This window comes from Electrophorus electricus, chromosome 26 (genome assembly GCF_041902795.1).
Source record: "Electrophorus electricus isolate QZ-2024a chromosome 26, ASM4190279v1, whole genome shotgun sequence".
Classification (NCBI taxonomy): domain Eukaryota; kingdom Metazoa; phylum Chordata; class Actinopteri; order Gymnotiformes; family Gymnotidae; genus Electrophorus; species Electrophorus electricus.
In genome coordinates this window covers 9,204,118-9,228,406 of record NC_137522.1, presented here as the reverse complement: position 1 = coordinate 9,228,406, position 24,289 = coordinate 9,204,118, and the positions used below count along the sequence as shown (strand labels likewise).

Genomic DNA, 24,289 nt, shown 5'->3' with positions numbered 1-24,289 from the left:
GTTAACCAGAGCAATAAAATGATGTCACGGGCTACGCTCAGGCCCCTTTACACAGCCTCACTGAGCACACCGCCAGCGTCACAAACAGGGGAGGGTCTCCACCGAATATCCAACTGACCATTGGACATTTGAACCGTCCAACACTTTAAATCGTTATCCTATTGGCTACTCGTTGGAGGGGTTTATCTCTCCATCTCATGCTGCTCCTGTAAGCATCGCAGCTTTTTTTTCTTTTTTTTTTTTTTTACAATCTACGTCCGCCAATATATATAGTTCGTAAACGCAGTCGTATTTCACGATAACTATCCGCTGTGGACCTGAGACAACACGTCCTAAACCAGTGTCCTAGTCGCACTGGTAGCCGCGTTTATTTGGCTTCTCAAAAAATGAAGAGGCAATTCTTGTCTGGCCTGGACATTTGAAATTGGACACCCCTGGCGTTGAGGCCCCTCTTTCCGTGCGGAGGAATACGTTGTTGCTGCTGACAATGTGGATGGCGGTGGCTAAGATGTCTACTAGAAGAATGAATTCATCTCAATTGTAGCAACAAAAAGGAAGTCGTGAGGCAGCGAGAGGCTGTTTGGATACTGACTGGTTACTTTGTGTCTACGACGTGGATTGTCTGTCGAAGGATGTTTAAATCGGGATTCGGAAATATTTTTTGGTGATCCAACGCTTTTTTCATGCGCCGAGGTTCAAATTCTCTTCAAGTTTGTTTTTCTCCTACGAGAGTCGGTCTTTCTTTATAACCACTGGATGTCAAACATCTGATAAAGAGAGGTAGCACGCTCCGTTTCGCCTTTTTGAGCCATTCTTTTGTGCAGTGTGGTCCATTTACTTCACAGCCCATGTACATGTGGATACTATGAAGCCACTTATTGTTGTATGTTAAACTTACATTTCCTATTTAAGTTCTCGGGATGTGGGCTTTTTGGAGGGGAGGGGGGTTGCTAAGTTTTTGTGCAGTGGTGTGTAGGTCCTGCCTGGTCGGTCTGAAGTGGCCTTTAATCAATTCTATCGTAACTTGAATGACTCTTTTGTCCTTTTTATCAATATAAGGATTTGGGGGTTAACTTTGTTTGACTGGTACCTGACCTACCAAACCTGTGGCTGTCACAGCATGCAAATTATGAGCATCTTCAACATGGTGAATTTGTTGGGAAACGAAGTTTGGCTTCGGCATTCAAAGAAACTCATATTCGCAGTCACTTTTCAAAGAGCAGTCGTTAAATGACTTGGGCTTGTCGCACATTTGGCAGGAAATTCCTGATGCCCCCACCCCCACTATGTACACCCTCGACTCCATCAAATACATTCTCCAAGCAAAAGTTGACATTTTGACCAAGTAGTTATGCGACTCGATGAGCAGCAGCGTTTACTGTATGAATTTCATTACGAGTAAGCCATCTCTTCCTCACGCCCGGGCCGTAATATTTAAATATATAGCAAATAAATTATTGAAACTTGAACGATTCCCTTTTAATGACTAAAATAAAATGAGTTATTTCGCAACGGAGGTTATCAGAATGTCGCAGGCAGTCAGGTCCGTCGGTGTAAAATGATCGCTGTTGGAAATGGTAGCTAACGGAGTAGAATGAGTTTACAAGCGGGAATAAATATTGACATTGTTCCTGTCTGGGAAACTTGCCCTGCCTATACACAAAGAGAGGGAGATGGTATTAGTTAAGAAATATCGCTGCACTAAGAAAATATTTGTTTTTATGCCTAGTTTGCATTTCCTGTCCTTTCTTTAAACTGTTTCGACTAATCTCTACTCTTTAATGGAGCAACAGTTTTACTCAACAGAATGACAAACCACATTTGACCTTTTGTTGATGTTTTATTCATTTTCTTTTTAAAAGCTAGCTAGATGCGTTTTATTGGAGTAGATGATGTTTCGATCATTGATCAACGAGAGATGTAAAATGTCGTTTTGGGGTTTTTTGTGTTTTTTTATTTTATTTTATTTTTTATTTTTTGCTTTTTTAATTCGACAGAGGTAGCCGTACGCGCTGCATGTTTTCGTGGTTTGGTGTGAGGGAGTGCAACAGTAGCGCACCATGTTACCTCAGTGCTTGGCTGGGTGGATCAGAGGAGCAGCGCCTCAGCCGGTCTTCTCACATCGGATGGCTCAAGCCTCTCAGTCTTTCCACAACGCTGCTGTTGTTGGCTGAAAGATGCGATTTTGCAAAGGCAAATGTCTTGACCCAGAGAAAGGGGTTTGATGCAGATGGAGACTTTTTCAGAGGGAAGACAACAATATTCTCCGTCCGTCACTGTCAGAACTCCCCGTTTTGACTTTCTGCCGTGGTTTTAAGTGAGAATGTAAGTGGGCATGTTTTACAAGCTTGTTGTAGAACACTTAGTGTGCTGAAGGCCTCAATCCTGCACGAAATAAATAGCGGTTGGACCGAACAAGCTAGTTTGCCTTGGGTTAAGGTTTATGCAGAATTAAAGGCCTCACTTTTACACGGGGGTATACTAGTGCATAGCAAATACTGCAGGCTGTACTCACTTTTAAGAACTATTCTTACTGAACATAGATTAATCGGTGCACTGGCTCCTTATTGTGATTGAGTTGTGGAAGGAATAATTGCTTAAGGATTTAATTAGAAAGGCTGCGAAGCTTTCTGTTTGCTGGAAGGAAGGAGCCGCTTTTGGCAGAGTGTCCTGTATAAATTCTCCCTGGTTCGCTTCGCTTTTGTTTTGTGGTAAAAACCAAGTTGTGAAGAGTTGATTGCCACAAGGTGGGAGAAGAGCGTTGTGCTGACTCTTGCTAATTCCACAGACTCACAAAATGTGTCTTACTCTAATTTAAGCATTAATGTCCTCGGTCATAAGTGATTGCACATTATCCTCCAAGGGCTATAGCGCTTAGGAAACTCCATAAGGCTCTTTATTGGATGTTATGTAATGCATTTACAGTCTGACCAGTGCACATGTAAAACCTCTTCCACCACCGTCATGCCAAACGAATCCCGATTCCCTCCTGTCGGTTGTCATGATGCTGCTTTGCACTTTAGTATGTAGTTCATTTCTTTGGAGGATATTTGATATTGAGAAATGGGTTTTTTTTTTTTTGGTTTTGTTTTTTGTTTGTTTTTTTTGGACCACCGCTGCTGGCTTCTCTTTGCTTTCAGTTGTCCTCATGTCGGTTGAAACTTTGTCTTGCAGGGGCTCTTTAAAGACAGCGGGGCATGAATGAGCAGCAGGACCACAGAATGGCCGTCGAAACCGATAAGGAACTCAGCGACCTCTTGGATTTTAGTGCGGTAAGGGAAAGGGAGACTGTGTGTGGGGGGTGGGGCTCCGAGGTGGAGGGGGCGTTAAGGGAGTCTGGAATTCAGTTGAGGGTACACTAGAAAAGTTCATTAACCGATTCAGTGTATGATCAACCTTGTTTATTGGTTGAAATGTGTAGTTCAGTGTGTGAATGTGGGCCTTTCTTTTTTTCTTTATTTCAATTAATTAATTAATTAGTTTATTTAAATTGTCATTGAAAAAATTTGGTTATACATGATTCCTGCGTGTAGTGGATACAAACCCCCAGACTTGTCTGATTGATGGTTCCTGTCATTTCACTGATGAGTGTTTGGTTGAACTCAAATCAGGTGCTTTTGTTGTGTGAAATCGTTAGCTGTGTGTTTGAGGTTCTGGGGCTCAAAAACATTTTAGTGCCTCATGTAAACATTTGCATCCTGTGACAATAACACGGTAAGGAATTCAACCTGAAGCTGGCCTCCGTTGATGCAGCGTGCGACATCAGTTACACTCAGGCAGTGCTGAATAGTCAAGAAGCAGTTGGACATCTTCATGAATGTATTCGTTATTTCCCCCCCCCCCCCCTCAGTTTCATTGTTTTTATTGTTTCCTTTTAAACACGTCACACTTCAGTAGAATGTATGTTTACGGCAAAACTGGGGCCTTTATGGAAACTGTTTAAAATCTAGCAATTTATTTTTGTCTGAATTCATGAAATGGTTTGAACTTTTTCATTTGCTGCGATTAAGAAGTGTAATTTTCTGGTTACATGAGGAGATACAAGGCTTTGAATCCTAATAAGGCAAACCCTGGAGTGTCTCAAATTTTGCTATACAGTCATTCCCCATATTTCATTCTAACAACCTTTTGGCCAGATCTAGCTTCAGGGGTTTTGGTAGGCTACCTGTATTAAGGATTCAGGTCTTTTTAATCAAGTTTGTTTATAGATTTTACAGATGCAAAAGCAGAGAAAACCATGGTTTTCTTGTTGCCAAATAAGCAAATCCAAATTAGTAACACATGACTACTACCTGACTTTGCGATGAATCAATTAATTGCTATATTGTAATTGGTTATTATTGTGTTGGTTCATGACGTTACCGTTTTGGATGTCTATAAAAAATTTTTCCTAACTTCCCACCACCTTTACAAATAAGCAAATCGGTTATTGTCATCACTCATTACTTGCAAACCACTCTAATTGCTGAAATATCAGAGTACAGGCTTAGTAGAGCATGGGAGTTGTGGTCTGTCACACTTGTTTGTGACCAGATGAGTTTGCTCCGATTGTACATCATGAGAAGACTGGACACACACAAGCAATGCATGGTCACCTTCCCGTCCCGTCTCTGGCTGTTATGACCTGGGTTATTGGGGCGGGGGGTACTGGGTCACCAGCCCCTTTAAGCAGATTGCCAAGTGCCTTGTTCAAGGGCGAAGGCGTTAGTACCTGTTGACCACGGGTACAGTTCCTCTGGGCTCGTACCCAGAAGACAAGCTGGTGACTCCCTTTTTGTTTTTGTTTTGGTTTTGTTTTTTTTCTGCTGTTAGCAATGTACAGTAATAGTTAGACCATGCTGGATATGTAAGAGAAGGCTTGGTCAGTACATGTTTCAATTCAGCAGTTAAATTTTGTTTTAATCAAGATACCTTAGTTGGTGCGTGAATTGGATGAGTATGGATACTTGTTTGGAAGGGCTTTAAAAAAAAAAAAAGACTTCAGTTAAATATCTGGTGTATTTTCTCATCATTCACTGTGACATTGAGAGTGGACCTTCCACTTAATAAACATGAGCTCTAACCCAATACTTGCATAAGAACACCAACTTTTGACAACTTAAACACTGATTTCAGGAATTGCCCAAAATGCTAACTATATGAATATCTTATAATACTGGTATTATGACTAAAGGTGACTGTTGTAAGGAATTGAGTGTAGTCGTTTGGCAAAAGGCATCGTCAGTGCAGGTCTGTCCATCTATACACCTGGATGGAGTAATACTTGATAAAGATGGCTAAAATTCTAGTTCCACTACTGTCACACTTATTTATGCTTCAATGTAGTAGTTAGATTTAAAGTATATATTGATGTGTTCAAGATTTGATGTGCATAATGGGATTAAATGTTAATACTGGTGCATTAATACTCTCATGAGTATTTGTAGAGTGGTGTACTGTGTGGGGCCTGTGTTTTGCTTTTCTTGCTTGGGCATATTCTGTTGGAAGTGAACTGTGCTGAAATATTGCATTCCTTCCTTGCTCTAGATGTTTGCGCCCCCTGTGGCCAACGGGAAGAATAGACCAACCACACTTGCCAGCAGTCAGTTTGGTGGCTCAGGTAAGATTCAGTTGGTCTGCCAGTTTTGATTGGCTATGGGCTGTTTTCAGTAAAAACATAATGCCAACATTTGTTGTTAATACTGTCAGTGTCCCTAAATAAGCTCCTTTGAGCCCCAAAATAATTAAAAGTTAAAAGGTCAAGTTATGAACTGTTCTTTGGACCTTGTTGTTGTTTTGTTGTTGTTGTTTTAAGTTTCCACTGTTGCCATTGGTTTACCTTGCACCATGTCACATGACCCTGCGACCTTCCAGCTGTGTTAAAAGCTTGAAGTGCTCCTCCTTTTCTCTCCAACTTTCTCAGGCCTGTGTGCCCCCCCCCCCCCCAATCAACACACCAAACATCCCCTTGAATGAGACCAATAGGAGAACAAAAGCTTAAATGAAGGACTTACGGCTTCTAAACGATTCCTCCGCCCTGCGGCATAAAACCCTCCCCCTCCCCCGAACAGCAGCAAAATCTCTCCCCCTGCCGAGTCGCAGGAAACTGCTCTACCCTGGAATAAAGCCTTGTGCATGCCCCCTGCCATCCCTGGAGCACAGGGACAGCACAGGGCACTCTGAGAGAGACCGCCGGTGTCGCTCTGTTTGAGGCTTTTACTTAAATGGCCGTTATTTAACTACAACATGCTACTCACTCAGTTTGAGGTCCTGTCATGAGAGCTACCTGTCGATGCCAAGGTGACTGAGCCTCATAAATCTGTCTGGGCTAAGCTGCCTCTAGAGGTCCTTGAGACATATTTACAAAATGATGTGGGTCTAGGAGTGCTGTTTTAGGGTCAATTTGGCTTTTTCTTATAGTGATTAAGGTGTGTAAAGAGAGTCATGCCTGCGTCAGCCATTCCTTTGCTGGGTTATTCCTGGGTTACATTTTGGCCTTTGGTGACCCCATCTTCGCACACGGAATTCAGTGAAACAGAATGACATGCCTCAAGAATTTCATGAACATCCTGAAGTAGAGAGAATTTCAAGATCCTGTTCATGAAATTGCCAAATTTCTACATAACAAGTAAATGGAAATGTAAGCCATCTTGGCAGAAGCAGTGGTCTCCAAGCCTACATTTGTTCCACAAGACAAAAGTGCTCAGAAGGGTGCTAATTGCATTAAACCCCTGCTACCACCCCCAACCTGTGTGTGTGTGTGTGTCTCTCACACACACACCTACCCCTTTAGTCTGTTACTGGGGACCCTTCATTGCGGGAGAGCCTACCCTGAGGGTGCTCTGTTGGGCGTCCTATCGGTCACCTCCACAGCTGCCTGTCTCGTCACCCACAGTGTTGAGACAGGACACGACCAATTTCCCTCTTGCTCACACCCTGATGCACTCTCTCTCTCTCTCTCTCTCTCCTCTCTCTCTCTCTCGCACGCACGCACCCATGTGACTTTTAAAGGTGGCCCTGTGCTGTCGGATGTTTCATGCTTTACTTGCGCCAGCTTCAGCTTGTATGCTGGCCGATGACTGAGTTCTTCTTGCAAGTCCGTGCAGAGACCACATCATTAAGTCACGCTGGCACTGGACTAGATGTGTTGTGGGGCTGCTAGGACCTTTCATGCTACCACTGCGTTTATTTGGGTTTACCAGCCAGGAGGGATGTGAGCATCTACATGCCTAGCCAAGCAAGACGACATAACGGCTTACTGAAACTGAACAAGTGATAAAAGCACTGACCTGGTGGTGTTCCCAGACTCTGTCCTCGTTGTTACTGTAAGAGTTAGAGAAGTGAGAATGAAAGAAAAGATTGGCACACTTTTTTTTTTTTTTTTCTTCTTCTTTTTTTTTTTTGTTTTGTTTAAGCAGAGACCATTAGCTAAAGTTTGTGTTTTCCTCCACGTGATAAACCACCAATGCTGGGAAGTGAACCGTAAAGTTTTCATCACTCCCCGCCAGCATTAATGCAGGTGGTTTCTAGCTTTATAACAGGGCTTGCAGACCTGCCAGCGATCTGCCATGGCTGCCAGTGAAAAACCTACATCCAGAGCCCCGCGACGCTCAACCTACTTACGGCATCCCCGGGTTGCCTGTGCCTTCCCACTCCCCCCCTCGCCCACCTGAGATGGGTTCTGTGCAGCGGGCTTCTCTTGCCGAGCTTGGCCATCGCCCACTTCATTGGCCGTGCTGCAGACGTGGGCTCCATAGATCACGGCTGTCAGCGTGGATGTTGCTATTTGCACTGCTTTGTTAGCTTCATCACTCATGCTCAGCCTTCAGCCGGCACGCTCTCCGAACCCCCCCCCCCCCTTCCCCTCACACATTTTTAATTAGTCCTTCGGAAAAAAAAAAAAAAAAAAAAAAATCAAAGGGAGAATATGAATATTCATAAAGCGACTACATTAATATGCACAATTATGCAAATCAGCATGCAATTAAGCCGTGTGTCTCCAGAGAGCCGTGCGAGCATTAAGGCATAAGACTTGGAGAGAAAGGAGAGGCTTAGAGGAAATTTCCTCTCTGTATACTTTCAAATTCTCTTATAGCGGTTCTGCAAACAGAAGCTGCTGTATAGAAGCGTTTCCCAGCTTTTTGCTATACGCGAAGCAGGTCGTCGCCACTGAAAAGCATTGCCTGGTTGTCCGTGTCATGTGACGAAACCTCTTTCTATTCTCCCTACCGAGCAGCCTTGCCAAGCCCGTGATAATGCTGTTACAGTGATTCTGTGATCTGCTGTTTTTCTTTCTCCCCTTTCCATAATTTCTTCGTCGTAATGAGCTCCAGATGAGCGAATGCTCTCTTTATGGTCACGGATGTTGAGGCTTGCTGAATGACGAGGGTGATTAGTGCTGCATGATTCCTCAGAATCAGATCCATTCCTTTGGCCTTTGTGGCTGCAGCACCTGTAACCGGAGCTCAGAGAATCAAATGTCAAAAGAAGCCCATGTGGATAAACCTAGGAGATTCCGCACCCCCCCCCCCCCCTTCGTCGCCGCCTTCGGATTGCTGGGCTTTAGTGTGCGTCTGTAACTGGCTGGGTGTCCTGTGTGTTGCAGGCCTGGATGAGCGTAGCAGTGCCAGCCCCTGGCCTGCAGGGGAACAGGACAGCCCCTCCTTCAACCAGGGCCGGGTAAGACGGAGACGAGGCCAGAGCCTGTAAGAGGGTCTTTATGGACCGACAATACTGGGGAGCTGTTTTGGGATTCATTATGTGTGTTGGCTTTTTCCAGAGTTACGGTGAGGGCTCACACTACAGCGAGCATGACGGACTGTCGTCCCCATTCCTCAGCTCAGGGATCGGCGGTGTGTTTTTTTGTCTCCTTATTGATTGTGTGTGTGTGTGTGTGTTCTGGTGATGCTATGGACACTGAGGCAGAAGCTCTTGGGTCTAGAGCAGCAGTGCCTCTCTGTATCTAAGTGCTGCTCCAGCGTTTGGGCGGGGCGGGGGCTCACTCATATTATTCATACAGAGCGTTCTGATTTCACCACCAATATTATTGCCATTTATTGAATTAGAGTTTACTTGTCATAACATAGTGAATATCCTTATTTTGTATATGGTGTACCAACAGTTGAGTAGTTGGAGTTAAACTGGGGAAGGAGGCATAACATTACATGTGTATATTTTTGCTTACAGGAAAGAATGAAAGGGGGCCTTATTCTTCGTTTGGCTCCCAGGTAAGATGAAGCAGTGTGGTCAGAAAATGCTCCTCCTTCCACCTGCACGAGCACTTGGCTTAGACTTGTCCTGTTACTCGGTTGACCACTACAGTCAGCAGTTCTCTGCATCCTGCTCCTTTCTGTCTGCGTAGCCAGGGTTTCTGCCTTCAGACGTCGTAATGGCCAGTGCTGACGCCCTCTCGCCCTCGGGCCTGAAATCCGGCTCCCAGTTCTACCCCTCGTACTCTGGCAACCCACGCAGACGCCCGCCTGAAGCAAACATCGGTAGGGGCGAGGGTGACGTTGGCGATACGGGTTGCTCCCGATTTAAAGTGGCTGCGTGCAGAATTCCAGCTGATGGTTCTGTGACTCTCCCCTCCCCAGACACACAGCCGAAGAAGATTCGGAAGCCTCCTGGGTTGCCGTCTTCGGTAAGTACAGCTCTGTGACAACCCAACCCAACCGCCCCCCCCCGTGCTCCTCCAGCTCTTGCGCAACCCGTTCAGCAAGAGTAGTTTCATGACAAGTGTCACACACTTGCACCATGGGACAGAGTCTCAGCTCCACAGTGAACCGCTCTGGCAGATAGGGACGCAGCTCTCCCTTGTTCTGGTGGAGCTGGGATCAGGGAAGTCAACAGAAACATATTTGAGCGATCCACATGGCTCTGGAAGCTTTTCACACATGCATGGGCTGTCCTGGGACCAGGAAAGCAAAACTGCCAGCTCTAGGTGGCACTTTTATCCTGAGCTGCAGTCCCTTTTCTGAGAGTTATTTCCTACTCCAAGGCCTTGCGAGGTCTCCTCAGTTCATCCGTTTTGACGCATGTATTGGCCAGGGTTGGTAGATAAGAACATTGCCAAGACCTGCAGGCAAGCATGAAAGAACCTTCAATGAACCACATTCAAACAAAGTCTTCGGAGGGCCGTTTTATTGTAGGCGACAGAGAGACATGGTGAATTAACAGGAAGCTGTGGGAACATGGACTGATGGGTACACTAATCAAAAGCTACAGCGGCAAGGGATTTGCTTGACGTGTGGTTGTCAGAGAAGGCCAGGATAAGATGAGCACTGGGGCTTTGTAAAATTTGGTAATAATTTGGGGCTTGTGAGTCATTGAAGGAGTAACTTGTGTCTTGGTCTGAAGCCAAATGAGCTCCCCTCATGGCCCCTAGACTTCAACACACACCCCTCCCCCACCCAGGAGTGTCCTACCATTGATCCAGTGCCATGCTGCCACTGGTAGCTAGTCCATGTGCGTGCTGGTTCCACCCACCCCCACCCTGTTTTTTTTTTTTTTTTTCTTTTTTTTTTTTTCTTTTCTTTTCTTTTTCCGTCCATTTTCCTCCGTGACTTGTCTGAGCTCAGATCAGTTGCTGATGACCCTGGGTTTGTGCCCCTAGCCGCACTGAGGCCCTGTTCTGCTAGGTAACGTCCTGTGGCCCCAGAACCCTGGGCCACAGGGCTCGAATGCCCGCGCTGAACCCTCTTTTCGGCTCTCGGTCCAAGGCACTTGCCACAACAGAGGAGTTTGGTGTTGCACATTTGGTGCTGTTTAAGGCTTTTGGCCGACATTTTGAAGCTTTCCTTTGTCTACTATAACGTAGTTCGCCGTTTGTCACGGGCAGGTATGTCTTCATATTGCTTGTTCAGCGTGGTTCAGGTTGGGTATCGGTCCTGGAAACGCTTTCCCCCGACGCCTTCCAGCTTAATGAGGTTTGAGTCGGTCTGCCTCTCGGAGTGTTTTCGGGGGTAAAGGGAGGGTCTCCTTTTCTCTTAGCAGCCTCTGTTCTCTGGCTTCCACGTGATCAGCCAGTCTTTTTTTTTTTTTTTTTTTTTTCCCCCTCCTCCTCCTCCCTACTTTCCCCCCTCCTTCAGCAAGACCTCTCTTCTTGCCCCCACCCTCTCCTCTCCACTCTTCAGCCCAGCTGCCTGTGGAGTTGGACGGGCTCCAGGAGCAGGCAGATGGCTCTGTAATTAGAAGTGCATCTCTCCCTTCCCTTCCCACTTCTCCCTGTTAAATCAAATTACAGGAAAAAGAGAAATATCAGTTTGCTGGATTTGTCAATTCTCCTCTGGGCTTCGACAGCCATCCGGTGCATGCGCCCGTGTACACGTGCAGTTTCCTCCTCATCCTTCGTGGCACGAGTGCACGGTGGCCTGTCATGTCAGAGCACGGTTGGTCGTGTGTAGTGGTATGCACTTGCTTGGCTCTGGAGTACTGCATAAAACACAATGCAGCATCACGAGTGCGGGAGTTAAGCTGCAATCGACCTCTCCCGAAACCTCCCCGGGGCGTTCGGCTTCCTCTCGGCTACGCTTAACAGCCGATTTTGTTCGTCGTTTCAATAGGTTGGGCTCGGCCGCCGGAGAGCACGATCTCAAAACGGTCTCTTGTGCGATTCCGAAGTGTTCTGACTGCAGAAAGGTCACGTTTCTGTAAGAAGTGGGTGCCATAGAATGCTGAGCACAGCCCCCGCAGCGCGGCAGACGCCGAGGGGGCTTGGCTGGCCTCGGCCGAGCGGCGGGGAGATGGTGCCCTTTTGTACGCGCCCACCCTCTCTCGCGCTTGGCTCGCAGGGAAGAGCGAGAGGATGCGCAGACTGTGGCCCGCCGTGGCCATGGCGTCTTTCCCAGCATGCTCTGTTCCAGTCCCTGCCACTTTAGCTGAGGGGCACTGCGGAAACACAAGTACACGTCATTCACACAATAAATTAATAAAGAAAACAGAATCGATCTGAAAGCACTTCACTATCCTCTTTGGCCAGCATAGGTTTTTTTTTTTGTTTTGTTTTGTTTTTTCTTTTCTCCTCGGTGCAGAGTAGCTGAAGCGTGTGCAGCTTGAGCAATCGTGATTGCCGTTGCAGTTCGGTGCCTCACTGCGAGCTTTTATTTTTGGCCAGGTGTATGCCTCCACATCTGCTGATGAGTATCCCCGGGACGGCGCTGGATATCCCACCTCCAAAGCCGCCCCCATCTACCCTGGCTCCTTCTACATGCAAGGTGCGTGCATCTCGAGGAGCTCGCCACGGTTAACGTGGAACGTAACGCCCACGTCCTCCTCTTGTAAACGTGGTAATTGATTTTGCTTTTTAGACATGTCCGAACATAAACGCAAACTCGAATGGGGGGTGGGATAAAGGCTAAAATGTTCGAGGTCCAAAAAAATGGCTCTAGATAGCTCAAAGGCAAAATTGGGCCTCTCTTTGTGTGGACAGAGGGCCTGCATCCTTCTTCGGACCCCTGGGCGGCGTCGGGGCCCCTGGGACAGTCGGGCTACACGGCGATGCTGGGCAACCCGCCGCACATGAGCCAACCTGGCTCCTTCACTGCCATTAACCCACAGGACAGGATGGTGAGTCCCTCGGCCCCGGGTCACGCTCCACCGGCTTTGCCGTCGAAGACGGCAGCTCGCGTCCTGCTTCCGCATGGAGCTCGTCTGTGAAGGCTGCTGGCTTAGCCCACTTCACAAAACCATGTGTACTTTTTTACTGGGGCAGATGCTTACTTTTTAACAAGAGTTTGGACAGCGATGCCAGAATGTCAAATGTATATTCTCAAGCTTTGTGGAGAGTTTGTAGGTGGGTATGCGAGGGTACCTGCTGTAGGCTGTGGATGTCCGCTGACTGAGACGTGTTCGTGTACCGTTGTAGAAGCGCCAGCCGCTGCCTCTGTCCCCGCAAAACTACCCCCTCCACGGGGCCGACGTCAACGGCTTCCACTCGGGATCTGCAGCCTACAGCCATGCGGCGCCCATGAACGGAGCAGACGCCATCATGGGTATGACTTCTAAGCCGTACTTGCTATCCGAATTTGAGCCCATTGATGGTTTTGGTGTGTTAAGGCCCCATCGGGGTGATTTGGTGTAAAGACTCGTGCTGCCTTCCGAAGCCGTCGTCTGCGTCCTCTCGCCACGTCTCTTGTATCTCACTCGATCTGAAACGGAAGTCCTGCGTGGTCCTCGGTTAGCCAGGAGCTGATTTTTATCTAATTTAATGCTTTTCACACAGTGCCTGTGGTTTGAGTGGGTATGTTTTCAGAAGGAGAACACTGATGGGTTTGCATGCAGTTTGCCACTAAAAAAATTAAAAAAAACCATCCTGATTGGGCATTTAAATCGGGTTGAGCATTGCAGCCAATTCTCTTCTTAAGTGTTCTCCCTGTTAGTGTAATTTCTTCTTATGTACAGGCTGAATATGTACATAAGTCTGTTTTTTTGTTTTTTTTTCCCCTCTCTCTCTCAGCCAATAGAGGCTCAGCCACAGGCAGCTCAGGTGATGAGATCGGGAAGGCTCTCGCCTCGGTGAGTGGGTGGGGACTCATTAGTGTTTTGCCCCTCAGGTTGCAGTCGGTGGCTTCAGACAAAAATACTCCCAACTGGTAATCTTTCATGCATGATGCTATTACTCCTGGTTGTCACGGTTAATTTTTAATTGCAGTGCCAGAGTATTTATTGCAGAATTACTAATTATGATAAAATGTTGGTGGAGAGTGCAAAGACGCGTTGGCCCATTGCTCATGCTGACCGTCAGCCTCACGCCAGCCACCGAGCCGCACTTATAACGCCCCAGGTGGAAACATTTGGGACATTCAGCGTGTGTGTTTGTCACAGATCTACCCCTCAGACCATAACGGCAGCCCCTTCCCGTCCACGGCCTCCACGCCAGTGGGGTCACCCCAGGGCATTGCAGGTACGTCTCGACCCCCTGCACACGCGGCGCACCTGCCTTCCGCTTGGCAAAGGGCTGCTTTGTAGCGTTCCTTGGAACGCCGCTGCTAGATGAGTCCCGCTTCTAAGAAAGCGCAGATAACGGTATAGATGGGGGGGGGGGTTGATCGCAGAGCAGCTTTTTGATGCCGCTATGTTTTGTAAATACATGCTTAGACTGTAAATGAGCGGTTGCTTTTGAAACGCAGCTCTGCAGTGCCCTCTGCTGTCCCAGCGGAGGTGCAGTGGGCCGTGTGTTGGACGCTTCATGTTTTGGCTTGTGTTTGTTGTCCTGGGCAGGTGCTGCGCAGTGGCCGCGATCGGCTGGCCAAACGGCACTCTCGCCCAGCTACGAAGGTGGACTGCATGCACTTGTAAGTGTTTTCCTTTTCCCACTGTTGCTCTTCATCGTAAATGGCCGCTGAACAGGAGAAAATCACAGCGGTGATCACTTTCGGGCTGTGGTTCATACTGAGACACTCGTGCTCTCTGCCTACCCGCCCACAACAGCAGAACAAAATGGAGGATCGGCTGGACGAGGCCATCCACGTACTGCGCAGCCACGCCGTCGGCCAGGGCCCTGGAGCCGGCCTTGCCGCCGCCCACTCGGAGGTGCACAGCTTGCTGGGTGCCGTCTCCTCATCCATCCATAACGGCGCCCTGGGGAGCCTGTCGCAGGGCTTCAGCGGTCCTGGGCTGCCTCTGGCTAACAGGCACGCCCCCATGGTGAGCGCCTGGCCGACGGGACGCCACTCCGGCAAGGGTCGGGGAGGCACTACGTTGATTTTACTACGTCAGATGTCAGAATGTTGATGCTGCCTTCATGTTTTCGTTTCACCTGGTAGTAGGGTTCTGTGGGCCTGATGAGTGTCCCTGCTACTTTCTAGAGTACATCTTGCCTAGTCCTGCACCTTGCATGAAATAAAAAGCTCCTTTTCTAAAATGCTCTTGGGAGCATATTGCCTTGATTTGGGCATTGATGACCCAAAAGGGTTTGCACATGGTATGTATTACACTTACATCCTGAGCTAATGCCAGTGTTTTGGTGTGTGGTTTTGTTTTTTTGTTTTTTTTGGCCTATGTCACATAGGGCGGGAGTCACCATGACGACCCAGCATGTCTCCCTGCCAGCAGTAATTTGCTCCAGGCGTCCCACACCTCGGGTACCACACAGTCTGCAGGGGCGCCCGAGCCCTTCGGCAGTGAGTAGTGCCCTCCTCCGACCGAACCGGGAGATTTTCAGGCCGCCGGCTGTGGTGCGGTGTGCGTGGGCTCTGACACAAACTCTCTGCTCCCAGGTTTGCCAGGAGGCGCGGCCTGTTCCACACACTCGTCCAACAGCGCAGAGATCAAGAGGGAGGACAAGGAAGATGATGAGAACTCCTCTGTGGCAGATAAGTCTGAGGAGGAGAAGAGAGACCCCAAAATGTCTCGCAGCAGAACAAGGTACAATATTTCTTGCTTCTCTTTTCACTTTTGTCACACATACTGTGCGTGTGCGTGTGCGCTCGTTCGTTCTCCCGGGCACACTGCCCCCTCTCATGGTCTTCTCCCCATTCCCAACTCTCACATTGTTTTCAGAAAGGAGGCGTTTTCCCTCCAGAGCCATTCAAGTGTTTCAGACCAGGGAGAAGAGTAAGTCTGTCTCCCATCATAGAATGCACTCTGGGAAGCCCTCAGGATCAGACACTCCACACTGTCTGGCTGAGGAGCAGTTTTACTGTATAAATACAACATGTCACAGTGAACACTGTTCACACATTTTGGAAGGGGTTCTTCCTAAATGGTGGAATTTTATTTATTTATTTATTTATTTCTACAATTGAAACCATCATTTGCATAAATGTTATTTATAGCAGTTTAAAATGCATTTGGCTGCATTATTTGTATTGGTTTTGGGAGCCACGGTAACTGACACTGGCACTGAATTTTCACTTGCCATGTGTTTCATTGTTAAATTCCAGCTTTGACTCACTGAGGTAAGTGATTTCCTGTGAATAGGACGTTTTTTATGTTTTGTTTTTTAAAAACCTCTCTCTCTCTCTCTCCGCTCCTTTAGTAAAGACGACGAGGACGACGAAGATCTTCCCGCTGAGGTGAAGCTGGAGAGGGAGCGAGAGCGGCGCGTGGCCAACAACGCCCGTGAGCGTCTGCGCGTGCGCGACATCAACGAGGCCTTCAAGGAACTGGGCCGCATGTGCCAGCTGCACCTGAGCACGGACAAGCCGCAAACCAAACTGCTGATCCTGCACCAGGCCGTCAACGTCATCCTCAACCTGGAGCAGCAAGTCAGGGGTCAGTACCAGCCCAGTGGCCCCAGATGTCTCACACCCGGGCCTTGTCGATTCTTGTATGATGTGGTGGTGTTGGGGGTTTTTTGGTGTGGGTTTTTCTCCTCCCTCCCCTTTTTCCTTCCAAGGCCAGTTCGATTTCTCCCTGACGGTCCTCTTTCCAGAATTTGCGCCCACTCCCTGTCCGAGTATCGCTTGCACTGATGCAGTATACAGCAACAGGCTTGTCGTTTCTCATCCTAAGGACATGATGGTCAGGAGCTGTGGGTCCATCCATTTCCCCCTTCCCTCACGTATCCTGTCTCCTTTGCCCTGTCCCTGCCGCGCAGAGCGCAACCTGAACCCGAAGGCGGCCTGTCTGAAGCGGCGAGAGGAGGAGAAGGTGTCCGGCGTGGTGGCCGACTCTCAGATGCCGCTCTCGGGAGCCCATCCTACTCTGGGAGGGGACGCCCACAATCCCGTCAGTCATATATGATGCGTAAGTATTACGTTCCCATATAGTCATACATGATGGGTGGGCCGTGTAGTTTTACGTCCACGTTACGCTTCAGTCGTTTCTGTGGGCCAGGTGTAATGTGTGTAATGGATTTCCTGAGAAATAAGACTTCCATTGCCTATAAAGGTTTTGTCCAATCCAACATGAGCCACGTGATTGTCCTGCAGATTCAGAAGAGGTTTCCGGGCTCACTGAAGAAGTGCCCTTTTGTCTTTTCGTCCATCCTCTTCAGTTTGTGTGTGTGTGTATACGCGCGCGCGCGCGCGCACACACACACACACACACACACACACACACACGTTGACATGGAAAGTGTATCACCGCTGAAATGTAAGAAGTGCATCTTCACGCATCCAGAAACACACGAGTACTGCCAAAACTGACACGGCCCATTTTGCCACACTCCTGACCACAATTACCAGCGTAAATGTGAAGAACTGTTTGTTTGTTTATTTTTTTTATTTTCTTGTTTTTCCTTTTGTATTTTTCTGCTTCCATGAAATGATGGAACACGGGGGTAGATGCGTTGTATCCCTTATGGACCCCCCCCCCCCCTGCTGAGAGAGAGAGAGAAATACTTAAGTCATTTAATCAAGGATTTGTGCCTAATTGTTACATTTTATATGAGACACTGAAGCAAATTGCTTACTTATGTGGAACAAATCTGTTTGGGAGTTGCTTTTATATGAGCAATGTTTTATGTAGCTTGCCATTCCCTACTTAAAGGTACAGTCTTATATGTATAACGGAGCCCATTTGTAGTGGGGAAAGACCCTGCGGTGCCATGGGGGGCTGAGGCTCCCGTCGTGCTCTAGTTCTATGGGCGTGGGTCTGTCTTTAAGGGAATTGAGCTTACAGACCAGCAGAACTCTTCGAACTCTTGTGAAACTTGATGGTTTCCACCGAAGCTGAGATTTTCCTTTCTCAAAACACTCTGTAGATTTTTTTATTTTTATTTTTATTTTTTTTCCTTTTTCTTTAATCACCAGACCTGCCAGGACTCTTGCCATTTCTCTGGCCACTGTGCTGCCAGTTGGGGTTAACTCGCAGCTCAGGAGGTTTCTGCGGCTACTTAAGGCCTCGCTTTCTGATGTATGGCACGTTTTCCAGGAGGAAAAACCTCCCGTATGTTGCTGCCGTTCGCTCTGGTGGAGCCGGCTGTCACCAGCTCATGGCGTCTTTTGTCTCAGCATTCCGCCTCGTTTCCTGTATTACTCGCTCCGGTTTAAGCCCCATGGCGGTCCTCCGAGTCCAGGGGCAGTGTGGGAGTCACTGCCCACCGTCTCGGATCCCCCCCCACCCCAGCAGTGTCGCTCCACGTCCTCGGCCCTTCTGCCACTGGAAATGAGGATCCTCGCAGACTGGCAGAGAGTTTAAAAAAAGAATAATTCTGTCTTTCATTGTAGGTTCCTTTTGTCCTTTTCCCAAAATATGTAACACCAAGACGAATTGTTTCAGTTGAAGGCAGAAGAAGCATTTTCATACTTGCACACTCGTCGTTTGCCAAAAGACTGAAACCTCATACATATGTCCACCTCACACATGCATAAAGGATATTATTTCAACTTAAACAGAACATGAGTATATACATATAAATATATATATACATACATATAAATATATATATATTTTTGTTAGTATATACATTGTAGATTTTTTAAAAATTAAAAATCACTATTAGTTTCAAATGTAGACTATATTGTGCAGGTGAGAGCAGGAACAGGTATGATGAACTGGATGGAGAAGTACACGTTCAGAATGGCCCGAGTTTTTGTTTGTTTGTTTGTTTGTTTGTTTGCATAATGTTCCATTCACACCCATTCAGCTGTGTTCCACCGCGCCGACACGGACAGCGCTTGTATATGTAACATTAGTTCTCCTGTCATAAGTGAGAGTGATGTGACTCTAATGTTTGAGATTGCCTGGAGGCCTGTTTTGTCAAAGTTTTGTGATTTATTATTTTTATTTTTGGTTTTGTTTTTTTTGTATGTTATTGGTAGTTGAAATTCTTTCCTTTCATTAAGGAAGGTGGGTAACACAGTATACCACTGTCTGTATTTACAGTTCCCTTCATATTGAAATGTTGGTATGGAATGAGTTATAGTGCAGCTGTAAAGCAACTGGTGTCCAACTTTGTTCCAGTTTTGACTAAGACATTATGCAACTGGTTTTGAATGTACTTTCAAATATATTTAATACTCTTTGCGCCACACTAAGTTACTGCCAGTTCAGTTAATATTAATTTTATCACATTTTGCAATATCTATCTGTCAGTTTCTGATCTACAAAGAGGAAAATCTGTTTTTGTGTGTGTGATAAATGGGTGGTTTGATGTATGTAAGATAATACAGTGTTATTTCCTAATGGATATGCTGACAGTGGCCATGTCCATAATGGACATGCTGCATCAAGTACCAATATTTGTTTTCAAAAAGATTGTAATGCATATCAATTACTAGGGATAAAAACACATAATTGACCTTTTGAACATTGTCAGTGTGGCCTTCTCACTCTCAAGACTTTATTTTGAGAGTGGTGCCTTATCAGTGCCTGAGTTTATTTTTCTTGTGATATATATTTTTTCCTGTCCTTGAATTGCTTAAAGTAAAGGTACGCATATGAAGTCACGCAACTGACATTTTCTTTTTCTGGGAAAAAAAAGGAAATCAACCTTTACCTAAAGTTGTACATTTATTTGTGCTTTGGCAGTAATCTAAGGATTCTTGCTGGATCTTTTTGCTTGCATTTTCCTGGTCTTTTTACAACACTGTTTGGTTCTGAAGATATTCTGCTGTCTGTTTCCAGGTCCCTGTAAAGCTAAAGCACACCACAATATAGGAGAAGGAGCTTCCATTTTGAGGAGTGTTTTTGAACACTAGACTGTTAGCAGTATTTTTTTTATTTTTTTTCACAACAGCAAAATGTTGCCCGTTCATAAATATTTCTTAGAAATGTTTGAGGTTTTTCTCCACAACCCTTTCAGCTTTTTTTGTTCGTTTTTTCCCCTTCTTTGTTCTTTTTAGTTGGATAACTAACGTATTCTGTCCAATTATATGCTGGCAACACTCAAAAAACCAACCACTGCTTTTCATATAAGACCCAGTCACTTTTTAGATTTTGTTTGTTTTTGTTTATTGATCCAGTCATGCAAACGGGATGCATTAGAGCTCAGTAGAGGGAGAACATTAGAGAAGGAAGTTCTTCGGTCTAGCTTTGAAGCTGCATTTTTGGGATGAGTAATTTTTTTTTTCTTCTCGAATCAGATTATAAAATTCAGACCATTGTCCTATTTTCCCACAAACCCATTTCAAAGGTCTGTGTTGACATGCATAAATATGTTTTGATGTTCCGTGAGCAGTGTTTCAGACCTTTTCCAAATGCAGCATTAATATCACGTAAGCTATTTACATATTTGCAGCGAAACAATACTTCCCGACTTCTCCATCTCAAAACACCACCTTACACACACCCTGACTTTCAGTAGGGACATGAACAATACTGATGTTGTGTCTTCAGAGTGCCTCCTGGTGTGTGCGTGCGTGTGTGCGCGTGCGTGCGTGTGTGTGTGTGTGTGTGTGTGTTTTTGGTCTCTCTTATTTCAGTCTTTGTTTTTATAAATATATATAAAGTAGTTATTGAGATCCTGTCCTGTATATAACAGTAAAGTAGCAATAAATGTGCCATTTTTAACAACAGAATTATACATTTTTTTTCAATGTCTGGCTTTGAATCTTGTATACCTTGAAAAGAGTTAAATAAATAAAAACATTGTAATAAAATAATTTGCATTAATAATGAATTACTCTTACCACATCAAAGGTAGGCACGGTGACAGTAATAATCAGTTTTAGGGTTTCAAGGGCACGTACGTATATAAAAGGTGTCATGGGGGTTGTATATAATCACCATATATGAACTAACCGTTACGTGATTTTACAGACATTAAAGACACGACAACCATTTCTATGAAGAGTTCTTTACATTTTGTTACTAGATACAGCTGCAACCCAACTCCTTTTATAACAGGCGATTTCACAGACACCTTGGGACTTTCAACTGGCATTACACGCCTCCGACTTTTGGCAGAACGCGAAGGAAGCGACAACGGTTTAAAATGTTAGCCAGACTGATTGGGACGAAATACGCTGCTCTGGCCAAAGCATGGTAAATTCAGATTGCTACACATCCTAATCCAAGTTGTAACTAGCTGAGTATTTGGCATGCTTTAAAAGTGCTGCTGACTAAACTTGAGTTGATCAACGGTCAGTAACGAATACGATGCACTCTTGCGTAGTGCTAAGGACGTTTATAACCATGCTTGGTAATATCTGTTAGGAAAAAGGTCATCCCGATTTGTCACGTCGTAGATAGCTAGCTCATTTAACTTTTAGCTGAATAGGTCGACCCGCGTGGGTTTTGTAAAACTATATTTCGCTTATTCCTTATATTCTCACATACGCATGATTAGTGCAAGGGGTGGCGTAAAGTGGCTTTTCATACGATGCAAAAGTTTGCAACCGATAAGCATTTCGAGGTTGGAGACTGTATTTACGAAACGGAGTCGTGTGAGAAGTTTCCAGGATGGTTTTAAGTGTAGATGCTCTCTCTCTCCCAGGGCTCCGACTCTAGCTGGCTGGAGTGCCGTAGGGGCGCTGGGAGTGATCCATTTCACAGACTGGCGTCTTATTCTGGATTACGTGCCCTACATTAATGGCAAATTCAAGAAGGACGACTAGTTTGGCTACTGTCTGAAAATGTGACTACTGGGCAGCCGGTGTGTATTATGCTCATATACAACCTGTTTTGGAGTTTCTTCTCACTTTCAAACCTCGCCTGTTGTTGGCGCTACAGGCAAAAAAAGTCTGTCCAAGAGGCCAGGCGTTTTCTTGTATTGCAGTAAACGTGCGCCACATAATGGTTCTTGTTCGAATTGCGTGCTCATGTCCGCCGTTCCTAACTAGGTTGAGTGGCTATCAACTTCGCCCCCTTTCATTTAAACGGGACAGTAATAATAATAATAAAAACTTAGCAGGGCATTCAAAGTGTCTACATTACTTTCACCAAACTACGCAGTTGCATGACATTTTTGAATGATATAAAAATAATCTTGATGAAATAATAAACGTGAACATGCTCCAAGCAGGAATACTTGCCGGCTTGTCTGGCCATTCCAAAAAAACCAAAACAAAACACCTGCATGGTGAAAAACAGATCGTTTTTAATTCCTGTGCTTTCAGCCACCCACACTGTGAATCCAGGTGTACGTAGAGAAGACAGTGGAGCATGATTTGACCAGCGCTTTGGACACTGTCTCTTCATGGAACATATTTGGAAATTTTACCGAACTTTATTGACTGCCACTGAGCAATTTCAGGTTTTTTTTTTTTTTCAGAATTGAAAAAGATGATGGATAACAATGAAAACTTGAATAGGGTGAGTTGTTGCATCCAGTATACATTATATGACCAAACGTATGTGGACACCAAAACAACAGCTCTATGTATATGAACCTGTTGGACATCTCATTCCTAAACCATGGACATTAATATGGAGTTTCCTTACACTTTGCAGCTATTAAAGGCTTCACTCCTCTGGGAAGGCTTTCCACAGGACTTTGAGTTTCTGTGGGAATTCGGCGCCCATTCAAAAGAGCATTTGTGAATCAGGCACTGAAGTTAAGAAGACCTGACTCTGAATGTTCTAGTTCACCCCAAATATTTTCAGTGTGACTGAGGTCGGAGCTCTTTGCAGGCCACTACAGTTCCTCCACATGAAACTGGATAAGCCATATCTTTAGAAACCTCTTTTTATGCAGTTTTGCTAAAACAGAGCATGTATTTATGTATGCATGAAGAATTAACATTACTCTTCAGTGTAACTAAGGCGAATAGCCCAAACCCTGAAAAACAGCCCCAGACCATTATCCCTGCTCCATCACACTTTACTGTTGGAAGTGTTACCTGGCAACTGGCAAACCCACATTTGTCTGTCAGACTGCCACACGGTGAAGTATGATTCACCCCACACATTTCCATTGTACCAGAGGCTATTGGTGGTGTGCTTTACTCTGGTGTTTTTCAGCCCAATCCTTGAGGCCCACCAGACGGTTCCACGTTTTTGCTCTAACCTGATTTGTTGGGAACTTTGACAGAGCAAAACTGGAAGTGTCAGGTGGACCCTGAGGACTGAGCTGAGAAACACTGCTTCACATTACTCTAGACATGAAATGGTGTACAGTGATCCCAGGCTTGTGAGCAGTTGTTCGCACATGGAATCCCATTTCATGAAATTCCCGACGCTCAGTTCCTGTACTGATGTTGCCTTCAGAGGCATTTTGGAACTCTGTACTGAGGGATGCAACAGTGGATGGGTGATTTTGATACACTACGCTCTTTAAGCACTTGGCAGCCACTGACTTGTGCCAAAGACAGCATCCTATAACTGCTGTTGTGTTTAACGTCAACCCATTCTAATGGCAGTGTTCTGCATGGCCAGGTGCTTGGTTTTATACACCTCAACTCAATCATTTGGAGGAACGTCCACATACTTTCAAACATATATTTGCTTGCACAGCTGATGAAGAACCTCTCCAAAATGTTCGTTTCTCTGGAAACCTGGTTTAGTTCACTGCATTGTTAACAATCTCTACATCTTTAACTACAGTATGCTACAGTTCACCTGGAATCTTCTTTATATATATAGGACATATCTTAATATCTCTCTATTATAATTTATTATTTTTAAACTACACAATGTTTCATCACATTATTGGCTTGGTTTTGGTCACATGATTTACAACAACAGCACAAAAAATTATAAGTAATGCAATTTTCTTCTTTTCATTGTTTGAATAGATTATAAGGGGTTTACTTTTGCATCCCAAGCTGCAACAAGTGATGCAAGTAAAAGCTGAACTGTTACAGCATTTTGCTTGTTTTTTTTAGGCTTGCATTGTGTGTACGGCTGCCTGATGCAGTGCCTGTCTGTCTGCACAGAGCTGGAACCTGGGAATGGGCGTCTAGATGGAGAGAGGAAAGCTTTGTCTAAACCTGCGGGATGTGCAGTATATTTGATTGAATGCAGTTTCATTTGTTACTGAGGTGAATAAATATTTATTTTTAATAACCCTGTGACCTAAGAAGTTGTGGCAGATTGATTGTTTTAATGTAAACTGTTTGAGCATAAAACCCTCCCCCACAACCTCCAGACAAATGTGGTATTTTACTCTATAACAAATATAGAACATTAGGGCTTGGGGGGGGGGGCACCTAGAAGAAACTGGGTTTAAGCTGTATATGAATCCAATAAAATGATGCAAAGTTTAGTATCTCGTGCTTTATATTGTTAACTTACAGACAAAAAAAAAAACTTTATAATTCAAGTTCCCTTTCAGTCTATTTTGATTTCATTCGTTCTGCTGCTACAGCAGTCGTCTGGGACCAGCTTGATAGCAGTACACGGTACTGTAGACCACAAAAACAGTAAATCATATTGTCAGAGCAGGGTAGGTTAATCGACAAAGCAGCGTGAAAATCAATTTGATTTGAGCTGTAGCCAAAAAATAAAAATAAAAAAACCCAAAAACGTTTGCTGGTAAAAGCAAAGG

At 45.5% G+C, this 24,289-nt stretch overlaps 2 protein-coding genes across 15 annotated transcripts; both read left to right on the top strand.

The window, feature by feature from the left end:
- The first annotated feature begins 263 nt into the window (after window positions 1-263).
- Window positions 264-20,465, top strand: tcf3b (transcription factor 3b). 11 transcript variants are annotated; one of them, XM_081708317.1, is made up of 21 exons: window positions 269-780; window positions 3,175-3,272; window positions 5,527-5,599; window positions 8,585-8,658; window positions 8,759-8,831; window positions 9,166-9,206; window positions 9,341-9,473; window positions 9,573-9,619; window positions 12,092-12,263; window positions 12,407-12,543; window positions 12,842-12,968; window positions 13,433-13,491; window positions 13,801-13,879; window positions 14,197-14,270; window positions 14,407-14,622; window positions 14,987-15,098; window positions 15,195-15,342; window positions 15,478-15,531; window positions 15,956-16,191; window positions 16,517-16,665; window positions 19,489-20,465. In XM_081708317.1, the coding sequence occupies exons 2-20, from the start codon at window positions 3,198-3,200 to the stop codon at window positions 16,660-16,662; spliced, it is 2,076 nt and encodes a 691-aa protein (XP_081564443.1). In that variant the 5' UTR covers window positions 269-780; window positions 3,175-3,197; the 3' UTR covers window positions 16,663-16,665; window positions 19,489-20,465. The 11 variants fall into 11 exon arrangements, with proteins under 11 accessions (XP_081564449.1, XP_081564448.1, XP_081564444.1 ...); XM_081708315.1 differs by having other exon boundaries at window positions 17,673-20,465; XM_081708314.1 differs by having other exon boundaries at window positions 16,851-20,465.
- A 249-nt stretch (window positions 20,466-20,714) lies between these two features.
- Window positions 20,715-24,007, top strand: LOC113588944 (cytochrome b-c1 complex subunit 10-like). Of its 4 annotated transcripts, none has more exons than XR_003411892.3 (4): window positions 20,715-20,847; window positions 21,299-21,457; window positions 22,076-22,116; window positions 23,628-24,007. XR_003411892.3 is itself a non-coding variant. In XM_027028358.3 (3 exons), the coding sequence occupies exons 1-2, from the start codon at window positions 20,798-20,800 to the stop codon at window positions 21,417-21,419; spliced, it is 171 nt and encodes a 56-aa protein (XP_026884159.1). In that variant the 5' UTR covers window positions 20,715-20,797; the 3' UTR covers window positions 21,420-21,457; window positions 23,628-24,007. The 4 variants fall into 4 exon arrangements, 2 of the variants coding, with proteins under 2 accessions (XP_026884159.1, XP_026884160.1); XR_003411891.3 differs by lacking the exon at window positions 23,628-24,007 and adding an exon at window positions 22,255-23,621; XM_027028358.3 differs by lacking the exon at window positions 22,076-22,116.
- Window positions 24,008-24,289: the final 282 nt, after the last annotated feature.